This window comes from Microtus pennsylvanicus, chromosome 14, assembly GCF_037038515.1.
Source record: "Microtus pennsylvanicus isolate mMicPen1 chromosome 14, mMicPen1.hap1, whole genome shotgun sequence".
Classification (NCBI taxonomy): Eukaryota; Metazoa; Chordata; class Mammalia; order Rodentia; family Cricetidae; genus Microtus; species Microtus pennsylvanicus.
The window spans coordinates 3,262,855-3,275,105 of record NC_134592.1 but is presented as its reverse complement, the minus strand read 5'-3'; the positions used below and the strand labels follow the sequence as shown (position 1 = coordinate 3,275,105).

At 46.1% G+C, this 12,251-nt stretch overlaps 2 protein-coding genes across 2 annotated transcripts in view; both read left to right on the top strand.

The window, feature by feature from the left end:
• The window catches only part of Ncapg2 (non-SMC condensin II complex subunit G2), a 564,457-nt gene that overhangs the window by 80,259 nt on the left and 471,947 nt on the right, over positions 1 to 12,251 (top strand). The gene's annotated exons all lie outside the window — the stretch shown is intronic.
• The window catches only part of Ptprn2 (protein tyrosine phosphatase receptor type N2), a 707,251-nt gene continuing 701,317 nt past the window's right edge, over positions 6,318 to 12,251 (top strand). The window contains exon 1 of the mRNA XM_075948076.1: positions 6,318 to 6,602. Within this exon, the coding sequence (XP_075804191.1) occupies positions 6,494 to 6,602 (109 nt within the window). The 5' untranslated portion in view covers positions 6,318 to 6,493. The remainder of the gene's footprint in view (positions 6,603 to 12,251) is intronic.

Sequence of the window (12,251 nt, the reverse complement as noted above, 5' to 3'; positions counted from 1 at the left end):
ATCTACAGCTGCAGACCCCACAGCTGCCGCCACTTACTAACTGTCCGTTGAATTTAAAACACAATAGGGAGGCGGCCAGATCACGGGGGGGGGGGGGGGGGGGGGGGAGGGGGGACGCGGCCGGATCACCGGGCGGCGGAAGGCGGCCGGAGGAAGCCCAGCACAGCCGGCGGGGACCGACTGGGACAGCCTGGTACCGGCTGGGACTGGAGCAGCAGCAGAGGACACAGGCTGCTGGTGGCGGGAACCCTCCCAGCAGCAGAAGCAGGCAGCAGGGACCGCACACAACACCGAGAACAGATCGCCCCACTACAATTAAACCAAAGAGGTAGACCTTCGGTTGGGGAGGTCCCTGGCAAAGGAGGAGCCGGGTCCTATTCCTGAAGACCCTTCTGAGGGGTGAGAGGGATCTTGGCCCCCCGGCAGGAACCAGGAAACAGAGCAAGGGCATTTTGTAAGAGGAGCCCCTGGCCAGCAGGGAAACCTGAACTAGTTTTAACAGACCCCTTAGATAGCATCGATAGGAGGAGATGGGTAGGCACCAAAGAAAGAATTCACCCAATAATCTGAAAAACAACAAGAAAACACCAGAACCCAATGATCTTGCAACAGAAAGTCTCCAACACCCTAACACAGAAGAAGTGGAAAAAATTGACTTCATGAAAGCAGTGGAATCCCTTAAACAACATGTGAAAAATGCCCTTATAGAAATGGATGAGAAGTATAACCAAAAATTTGAAGAAATGAGTAAATACGTAAATAATACCCTGGGAAACCAAGAAAGAACGATCAAACAGGTAATGGAAACAGTTCAAGAATTGAAAACTGAAATGGAAGCAAGGAAGAAAACACAAATTGAGGACCAGCTGGATATGGAAAATCTAGGTCAACGAGCAGAGCCTACAGAAACAAGCATAATCAATAGAATACAAGAAATAGAAGAAAGAATCTCAGATTCTGAGGACACCATAGAGAAAATAAACGCTCTGATCAAAGAAAACTGCAAAACCAACAAATTCTCATCACAAAACATTCAGGAATTATGGGACACAATAAAAAGACCAAATCTAAGAATAATAGGAATAGAAGAAGGAGAAGAGTCACAGCTCAAAGGCCCAGAAAATATTTTGAACAAAATTATGGAAGAAAACTTTCCCAACATAAAGAAAGATATTCCTTTGAATATTCAAGAAGCATACAGAACACCAAACAGACTAGATCAAAGGAAAACATCCCCTCGCCATATAATAATCAAAACACAAAATATACAGGTTAAAGAAAGAATACTAAGAGCTGCAAAGGAAAAAGGCCAAGTAACTTATAAAGGTAAACCGATCAGACTTACACCTGATTTCTCTATGGAAACAATGAAAGCCAGAAGGTCCTGGATAGAAGTACTGCAGAAGCTAAGAGACCATGGATGCAAGCCCAGACTACTATACCCAGCCAAGCTTTCATTCACTATAAATGGAGAAATCAAGACATTCCAGAATAAGAACAAATTTAAACAATACGTAGCCACGAACCCAGCCCTACAGAAAGTAATAGAAGGAAAACCGCAACCCAAGGAATCCAACATTGCCAACACTGCCTACAATAACTCGGGCATCTAGCGACCCTTCGCTAGCACAACTCAAAGAAGGGAGACACACAAATTCTACTTCCAAAAACAATAAGAATATCCGGCATAAACAACCACTGGTCATTAATATCACTTAATATTAATGGTCTCAATTCACCTATAAAACGGCACAGGCTAAGAGATTGGATACGAAAACAGGATCCAACATTCTGCTGTTTGCAAGAAACTCATCTCAACCACAAAGACAGGCATCTACTCAGAGTAAAGGGTTGGGAAAAGGTCTTTCAAGCAAATGGTCCTAAGAAAAAAGCAGGTGTGGCCATATTAATTTCTAACAAAACTGACTTCAAACTAAAATCAATCAGAAGAGACCGAGAGGGACACTTCATACTCATAAAAGGAACAATTTGTCAGGATGATGTCTCAATCTTGAATATTTACACCCCTAATATAAAAGCACCCACGTATGTAAAAGAAATATTACTAAAACTCAAGGCAGACATCAAACCACACACACTAGTAGTAGGAGACATCAATACACCTCTCTCAGCAATGGACAGGTCAATCAGACAGAAACCTAATAGAGAAGTAAGAGAACTACTGGAGGTAATGAAGCAAATGGACTTAACAGACATCTATAGAACATTCCACCCAAATAGGAAAGCATATACCTTCTTCTCTGCAGCCCATGGAACCTTCTCGAAAATTGACCACATACTCGGTAACAAAGGAAGCCTCCACAGATACAAAAAAATATCAGTGTCCACCTGTGTCCTATCAGATCACCACGGATTAAAGTTAGAATTCAACAACAATCCTACCTCCAGAAAGCCGACAAACTCATGGAAACTGAACAGTCAACTACTGAACCACACCTGGGTCAAGGAAGAAATCAAGAAAGAAATTAAAGTCTTCCTTGAATTTAATGAAAATAAAGGGACAACATACTCAAACCTATGGGACACTATGAAATCAGTGCTAAGAGGAAAGTTCATAGCACTAAGTGCCCACTTAAAGAAAACAGAGAAAGCATACATTGGAGACTTAACAGCACACCTGAAAGCTTTAGAAAAAAAAGAAGCAGACACGCCCAGGAGGAGTAGAAGACTGGAAATAATCAAACTGAGGGCAGAAATCAACAAAATAGAAACGCAGAAAACAGTCCAAAGAATCAATGAAACAAAATGTTGGTTCTTGGAGAAAATCAACAAGATCGACAAACCCCTATCCAAACTAATTAAACGACAGAGAGAGAACACGCAAATAAATAAGATCAGAAATGAAAAGGGGGGCATAACCACAGACACAGAGGAAATTCAGAGACTCATTAGATCTTACTACAAAAGCCTGTATGCCACAAAACTAGAAAATGCAAAAGAAATGGACATGTTTTTAGATAAGTGCCACATACCAAAGCTAAACCAAAACCAGGTGAACAATCTAAATAGACCTGTTAGTCGCGAAGAACTAGAAACCGTTATCAAAAATCTACCTTCCAAAAAAAGCCCAGGACCAGATGGTTTCAATGCAGAATTCTACCAGAACTTCCAAGAAGACCTAATACCTATACTCCTTAATGTATTTCACAATATAGAAACAGAAGAGTCATTGCCAAATTCCTTTTATGAAGCTACAGTTACCCTGATACCAAAACCACACAAAGACCCAACCAAGAAAGAGAATTACAGGCCTATCTCACTCATGAATATCGACGCAAAAATTCTCAATAAAATACTGGCAAACCAAATCCAAGAACACATTAGAAAAATTATCCATTTTGATCAAGTAGGCTTCATCCCAGAGATGCAGGGCTGGTTCAACATACGCAAATCTATCAATGTAATCCAGCATATAAATAAACTGAAAGAAAAAAACCATATGATCATTTCATTAGATGCTGAAAAAGCATTTGACAAAATTCAACACCCCTTTATGATAAAAGTCTTGGAGAGATTAGGGATACAAGGATCATACCTAAATATAATAAAAGCTATTTACAGCAAGCCGTCGGCTAACATTAAATTAAATGGAGAAAAACTCAAAGCCATCCCACTAAAATCAGGAACACGACAAGGATGTCCACTCTCTCCATACCTCTTCAATATAGTGCTTGAAGTTCTAGCAATAGCAATAAGACAACATAAAGGGATCAAGGGGATTCGTATTGGAAAAGAAGAAGTTAAGCTCTCGTTATTTGCAGATGATATGATAGTATACATAAGCGACCCCCAAAAACTCTACCAAAGAACTCCTACAGCTGATAAACACCTTTAGTAATGTGGCAGGATACAAGATCAACTCCAAAAAATCAGTGGCCTTCCTATACACTAAGGATAAGGAAACAGAGAGGGAAATTAGAGAAGCATCACCTTTCACGATAGCCACAAATAGCATAAAATATCTTGGGGTAACTCTGACCAAGGATGTGAAAGATCTATTTGACGAGAACTTTAAGTCTTTGAAGAAAGAAATTGAAGAGGACACCAGAAAATGGAAAGATCTTCCTTGCTCCTGGATTGGGAGGATCAACATAGTAAAAATGGCAATTCTACCAAAAGCAATCTATAGATTCAATGCAATCCCCATCAAAATCCCGTCAAAATTCTTCACAGATCTGGAGAAGACAATAATCAACTTTATTTGGAAGAACAAAAAACCCAGGATAGCCAAAACAATCTTATACAATAAAGGATTGTCTGGAGGCATTACCATCCCTGACTTCAAACTCTACTACAGAGCTACAGTATTGAAAACAGCTTGGTATTGGCATAAAAACAGAGAAGTCGACCAATGGAATCGAATAGAAGACCCTGACATTAACCCTCAAACCTATGAACACCTGATTTTCGATAAAGGAGCTAAAAGTATACAATGGAAAAAAGAGAGCATCTTCAACAAATTGTGCTGGCAAAACTGGATGTCAACCTGTAGAAGAATGAAAATAGATCCATATCTATCACCATGCACAAAACTCAAGTCCAAATGGATTAAAGACCTCAATATCAGTCCGAACACACTGAACCTGATAGAAGAGAAAGTGGGAAGTACTCTACAACACATAGGCACAGGAGACCACTTCTTACGTATAACCCCAGCTGCACAGACATTAAGGACCTCATTGAATAAATGGGACCTCCTGAGACTGAGAAGCTTCTGTAAAGCAAAGGACACTGTCGCTAAGACACAAAGGCAACCCACTTACTGGGAGAAGATCTTCACCAACCCCGCAACTGACAAAGGTCTGATCTCCAAAATATATAAAGATCTCAGGAAACTAGACCGCAAAAGGCTAACCAACCCAATTATAAAATCGGGCATTGAGCTGAACAGAGAATTCTCAACAGAAGAACTTCAAATGGCCAAAAGACACTTAAGGTCATGCTCAACTTCCTTAGCGATCAGGGAAATGCAAATCAAGACAACTTTAAGATACCATCTTACACCTGTCAGAATGGCTAAAGTCAAAAACACCAATGATAGCCTCTGCTGGAGAGGTTGTGGAGGAAGGGGTACCCTCATCCATTGCTGGTGGGAATGCAAACTTGTGCAACCACTTTGGAAAGCAGTGTTTCGGTTTCTCAGGAAATTCGGGATCAACCTACCCCTGGATCCAGCAATACCACTCTTGGGAATATACCCAAGAGAGGCCCTATCATACAACAAAAGTATATGCTCTACGATGTTCATAGCAGCATTGTTTGTGATAGCCAGAACCCGGAAACAACCTAGATGCCCTTCAATGGAAGAATGGATGAAGAAAGTATGGAATATATACATATTAGAGTACTACTCAGCAATAAAAAACAAGGACTTCTTGAATTTTGCATGCAAATGGATGGAAATAGAAAACACTATCCTGAGTGAGGTAAGCCAGACCCAAAAAGAGCAACATGGGATGTACTCACTCATATTTGGTTTCTAGCCATAAACCAAGGACATTGAGCCTATAATTAGTGATACTAGAGAAGCTAAATATGGAGAACCCAAAGAAAAACATATAGGCATCCTCCTGAATATTAACCTTCAGCAGGTGATGAAAGGAGACAGAGACAGAGACTCACATTGGAGCACAGAACTGAAATCTCAAGGTCCAAATCAGGAGCAGAAGGAGAGAGAGCATGAGCAAGGAACTCAGGACCGCGAGGGGTGCACCCACACACTGAGACAATGGGGATGTTCTACTGGGAACTCACCAAGGCCAGCTGGCCTGGGTCTGGAAAAGCCTGGGATAAAACCGGACTCTCTGAACATAGCGGACAATGAGGACTAATGAGAACTCAAGAACAATGGCAATGGGTTTCTGATCCTACTGCATGCACTGGCTTTGTGGGAGCCTAGGCAGTTTGGATGCTCAACTTACTAGACCTGGATGGAGGTGGGGGTTCCTTGGACCTCCCACAGGACAGGGAACCCTGATTGCTTTTCGGGCGGGGGGGGGGGGGGACTTAGTTGGGGGAGGGGGAGGGAAATGGGAGGCGGTGGCGGGGAGGAGACAGAAATCTTTAATAAATAAATAAATTTATAAAAAAAAATAAAACACAATAGGGAGGAATTTGGTGTTTCAGAAGCACAGCCACACTTCCAACTGTCCTCTCCATGTCCTCGTCTAGGTACCGCAGGGTGTCCCTGGAAGGCCCCAGGCTGGAGGGACAGCAGCTTCTCGGGAGAGCGCCCTCCAGCCCATTCCCGAGAGGTGGGCGTGTCTGAGCGTGCTTGGCGGACAGAGGGCGTGGTCATGGGCGGGGCCGGCGGTGGGGGTGGGGCTGGTGGCGCTGTCCGGTGCTGAAGCTCGGCCGCCGCCGCCGCAGGAGCGCTGAGAGCGCAGCAAAAGGAGCTGGCGCCGCCTCGCTAACTACCCTGTCGGTCCTCGCTCCTGCGCGGCCATGGACTGAGCTCCAACCGGCTGCGGGGATGGGGCCGCTGCTCCCGCTTTTGCTGCTGTTGCTGCTTCCGCCGTCACTGCCTCGCGCTCTGCCCGCCCCCGCGTCTGCCCGCGGCCGGCAGCTCCCGGGGCGCCTGGGTGAGTGAGGGGTGCCGGGATGGGAGCAGGAGCTGGGTCCTGTGTGCCCGTGCGCAGCCGCAGGCCCCGCGGGCCCGCCGCGCGTCTTCCGGTCCTCGCAGGCTACTTGGGGCGGGTTTCGCTTCCACCCGCCTCAGTTTCCCTCCCTAGTGGCCGACCCCACCCCCTTTGGCCACCGACTCCCGAGTCAGGTACTAGGGACCCGGAACAGCTCAACCGCACGGTTGCTCACGCCCCGCATGTTTGTGCATCCCCGAGTGTCCGCGCTTTGCGCGTGCCCCAAATGTCTATGAGCCCTGCGTGCTCTCGTGTTCCTTACGTGTCCGTGTGCTCCGCGTGCTACCTGAAGGACCAGGACGCGGCTAAGAGAGTGGCTGGGCCATGGATCCTGGCCTCTCCTGCTACCCTGCTCTGCACCTGCCATTCCCCGCTCACGAGGCAAATCCTCAGTCTGCGGGTGGAGGCTGGACCGACATTTTCCTTTTCTGACACGCGGAAGGAAAAGGAAAGGCGACAGGGAGGGAGGGCGGAATTGGTGGCCTTTCTGACATGGCACCTCCCTCCTGCTAATCTTGTCTGTTAAGGAGATTTACCATAAAACCAATGTTTGTGAGAGGCTTTGGAACCAGAATTACCACACATAATGGGCTACAACAATCAGTGTTACAGGAGAGAGTGTGCACGCCTGTGCATGGGAGGTGGACAGGGGTGAGCTGCAGCCTGGGCTGAGTTCCCCTCAGGCTTCACACCCCTTCCTCCTGCTTCTGCTCTTCAAGGGTGTTTCCACCATGCAAAACTCAAAGGAAGAGACTGAAGGAAGGAGGTGGGCTTTGCTCTCCCAGACCTTGGGCTGGTATAGGGCTTGTTCCCCCTGCCATCCTGGCTTCCTAATCTTTTCACACTGAGGGTCTAGTTAAGTTTGTAGCTGGAGGAAATATTTATGATGGAAAGGAGGCCCCTGCCCACCACCCAAGACTCCCGAACGGGTCTTTTTCCAGTCTATTTGCCCCAGGACCAGTTCACAGGCCCCTTATTCCTTATTGGGTGTCCAAATATGTCCAGCTTTCAGCAGGTGTGTGTGTTCTGGGCGGCTTGTACTTCACCCCAGGTGAGCCCAGAAGGCTAAGATACCCATCACTTTTCTCTCCTGTATTCCCTTCTTACTGGTTAAAAATTGGCCTTTCACTTCATGGGAAGGCTGATTGCCCAGATGGCCAGATGCTACCATTTACATTCACAAGGCTGGACACAGGTCAGGGAGAATCAGGACAGCGGCAGAGGCGGACCTACCTTATGGCACAGCATGGGAGGAGGAACTACTTTCCTGTGGAATTGCCAGCTCATAGCGTTTTGCCAAAAGCACAAAGAAAGGAGAAGGTGGCTGGGGAAGAGAGGGGTGGCAAAGGAAACTCAAAAGTGGAAGTGTTTGGAAAGAAGTCATTGAGCTATTCTGGACACCTGCCTAAGACAGCAACGTTGTCTTGACAACAAGCGAAGTTGATTCATGTCATCAAAAGGTGTGGCCTGCATTTACTGTTCCACCCTGAACATGGCAGAAGTGTTATCTGATGGCTCAGCCCAAAGGGTCAGGTCAGTGACTATTCCCCTGTCCATCTTGGAGTGGAATGCTGTCACAGACTGTGATACCGTGATTCATAAGGCAGTCTCAGGAATGTTTGTTTTGTGGGTCAACAGTACAGACCCAGGCTTCCTCAGGAATGTTTCGGAGCCTCCAGGTGACAGTTACAGCCCCTCTGTTCTCCAGACACTTGGATCTCGCTTCAGCAGTATGCACTGACCCCTGCATTCCTTCCTCCTGAACTGGCTGCATACTCTCCCTGCGTGGGGCTGCCCATTCTTAGGAGGCCAGAGACTGCTTACGGCCAATCACCTTGTGACACTGGCTGCTGCTGTGTGCTCTGTGCTCTTGTAACAGCCATGCCAATTGCCTTGACTCAAATCATTGTACATAATTGAAGACACAAAAGGAGGAATCCGGCGAAGCGGAGGCATCTGTTGTTGAGTCCCACCCCCCCATGACTTCGTGCATGCTAAACAAACACTCTACCACTGAGCTATACCCCAAGTCCTAACATATATTTCTTTATTTAGCTATTTATTAAAACTTAATCTTGGGTTGAGGCCTACAGAACAGATAGTTGAAGGAGAACCACATTTTTGTGTTTTTGTTTTTTGTCTCTGGTCTTCCACTGCATTAAATAGCCTTGTGTGTTAGAACTAAGGCTAGATGTTACCAAGATAGAAGGGCTAGTTCTCCCAGTATAGGACACCTTAGTGATTGGGTTTTTTTCCCATTTAAATGGTGCCAAAACTCTTAGTGTGACTCAGGGCCCCCAGTGGTATACCTAAGATTATCCTCAACACTCTGAGCCGTGCTCCAGGAGACTAGATATAGCCTCCATCTTACCTGGCTTCACACTAGTTTTAGCTTCTGCACTGGAACCTTCCCTTTTGCTAAATCTCTGGCAGGAAAGAGTCCCCAGTGATTTCAGTGATCTAAGAGACTAGTTACTGCTGAATTGGGGGGACAATCTCATGACAGCTCATTGACTTTCTCTTCACATTCTCTCATTTTTGGGTGTTCTTGCTCACCCTGTCCCCTGTCCTCTGCCTCTGTGTGGAATTTCAAGACCTCATGCTTTTAAGGTTTTCAGGAGTTTTTCCTGAGGTCTGACTTGAACAGAAAACACCATTCTGTAATTCCAAGGAGGCTTGTTTGTGAACGTGTCCGGTAGCCCGCCACATCAAAGGGGCAGGTGGATTAAGGATCCTGCCGGCCTCTGGCTAAAGTAACAGAACTGAATTTGCCAAAGCCGGAGCCCACCTTTCACACAGAATGTTCATTGTGACCCTTTGTTCCTGCCTCCCCACTTGCCCACGCGTACTTTCATTCACCAGTGAGCCCACGCAGAGCTAAGAGGCAGAGCTGGCAGAGGCAGGAGTCTACTGGCTTTGTGAACTGCGTGGCGTGATTGTTTATTTTTAAATCAAAGATTCTTCCTCCCACAAAAGCGCAGATCCATGTTGGCCTCATGGGGCCTGGAGATTTTCATTCTGTTGCTTCTACAGAAATGAGCAGCTCACCCTCCCCTAGGGTTGAAGCTGGCTCTGCTGGTGGTTGTGTGTCTCCATCAGCCTCAGGTGCTTTTCTCCAGGTCTGTGGAGAACTCTGGTCTTCCAGCAGAAAGAGGTGCCAGACAATGGGGCTCCTGCATGGAGCTGTGGGGTGGCTGTTTCTTCTGTCCAGAGATGACAGTTTATATGTCAGTCTGTGAGGGAGAGGCAGGGAATTAACAAGATATTTTAAATGGCTTCTTTTTGCTGAGCCCTGCTGTCCATTTCAATGCCTACAGCTATTCTCTCAAAGCAGACTTGCTTGTCAAGGTTACCAATTAGAGGTCTGTGTCAGGTATCCCAGCATCCTTATCACCGCTCCCCAGGAAGAGGACACTTCATCTGCATCTGCTTTACTCCCAGGTGGCGTCAGTTCATCCTGCACACACTCCTGAGACATCTGGTGTACTTCCAACAGTGTAGTTTTTGCTTTGGTCTCCCATCCCCTGCAAAGACCAAGACTGTAGCCTGGGGTCAGTCAGATGGAGAAGTAGGTGGACGTGTTAAGTTTAAGGCCTGATACTCTAGTTAACCCTGGAGTCCTTGCAGATTTTTCTATGTGGCGATTTCTGTTTTTTTTTTTTTTTGTTTACACTGTTCTATTTTTTCACACACAGTATTATCTGATTTGTGAATCAGTTTCATTTGGTTTTCTCTGTTTTATGTGATTGTGAGGTAAGAAGAGGAGAGTGGGAGGAGGGATGGGTCATTTCACTTTCCCTTTCTCATGTTCTTACTAAGAAAAGTTGATTCTGGCGGTGGTGGCATACGCCTCTAATCCCAGCACAGTGATGTCTGAGGTCAAGGTCAGCCTGGTCTACAGAATGAGTTCAAGAATAGCCAGTGCTACATAGAGAGACCTTCCTTGTCTCAAAAAAAAAAAAAAGAAAGAAGAAAAGAAGAATTAAATAAAGAAGGAGGAATGTTATTTGTAGAGGTCACCCTAGACTCACAAATCCTCTGTGTGCTGGCTTGTTTTATGTGAACTTGGCATAAGAGTCATTTGGCAAAAGTGAACCTCAGTTGAGATAATACCTCCTCCAGACTGACTATGGGCAAGCCTGTGGTGCATTTTCTCGATCGGTGACTGATGTGGTAGGTAGGTCCCAGCTCACTGTGGGCTGTGCCAACCCTGAGCTGGTGGTCTTGGGTGCTATAACTAAGTGGGCTGAGCAAGCTGTAAGGAACAGCCCAGAAGCATGTTCCTCCATGGTTTCTGTTTCAACTCCTGCATCCAGATTCCTGCCTTGCTTGATCTCTTGCCCTGATTTCCTCCCGTGATGTGGAATAAACTCTTTTGTCCACAAGTTCCTTTTGGTCATCTTGTTCAGTCACAACAGTAGAAAATTAATAGAAAAGATGTTTTTAGCTAAATGTGCCCCAAACTAAATGCAACTCTGGCTTTGGAAGGCGGATATTTAAGGATTGCTTGAATACACATAAGACTTGGTAGTTTGGGACTCCTTCATGTGTAGAAGGCAAATGAGAGCCCTAGGAAAGGGTAGAGGTTTCACCTGGTCACGTGTGAGACAAAGGCCAGGGTGCCTGCCTAGCCAGAAGGCTGTCTTATCAACTCTGACAAGATGTTCTGTTTCCCACAGAAAGCAAACAGCTGACCACGTGGCTACCTCTCAGTTCACTCAGAAGCACCTAGCAGCTGTTTGCACAATACTCTAAACTGACCTTGGTAAATGTAGACCAAGCTGGACTTACTGTTTCTGATTGCAGCTGATAGGAGGCCCCAAACAGCTGTCTTCTCTGCTGCTGCAAACGGAGCAGATAGCTTGTTTAAGGAAGGTCTGCCCCCCTTTAATCTGCACTATTCCTAACAACTCATCCAACTGCTCTTTAAATATCTAGGGCAGGAAGTAAAATGGGTGAGGCTCCCCTGCGAGTAAGTACCTCCCTATTGCTGGAGTTAAGGACCTTTCCTGAGATAGCCAAACGCAAACCTATACCTGCCCATGGTGACATATTCTTTTCCAGAAGTGGACTTTGAACAGGAGCTCTGGACCCCGGTTAGGAGAACTGGGTAGCTAGCAGTGTTTCCTAGAGGCAGTTGAATTCTGCTTAGTGACTGGGGCATTGTCACCTGCCTCCTCTAGGAGCACTGCTTGCTCTTCCTGTCAGCTCTAGGGAAGGAAGAACCATTGGTCCAGAGAGAGAGGGTCATGCTGAGGGAGCACATGCTCCGCTATAAAAAATGCTGCTGAGCTTTGCCTTCAAAATCCAGTTTTAGAATTACAGGGGCAGGAGAAATGGTTCAGCAGTGGAACTGAATGCTGGTCTTGCAGAGGACATGAGTCTGGTTCTTAGCATCCATGCTGCGTCCTCACAGTTGCCTGTAACTCTAACTCCAGAGGATCTGCTGCCTCTGGTCTCACAGGCATGGGCACTTCTGTTCACATACTCATGTAATTAAAGAGAGAAAATTACCATTCATGAGGGTGAGAATGGTGGGTTAAGTACTTGCCACACAATCACGAGCTGAGCTCAGGTCCCCACAACTCATGT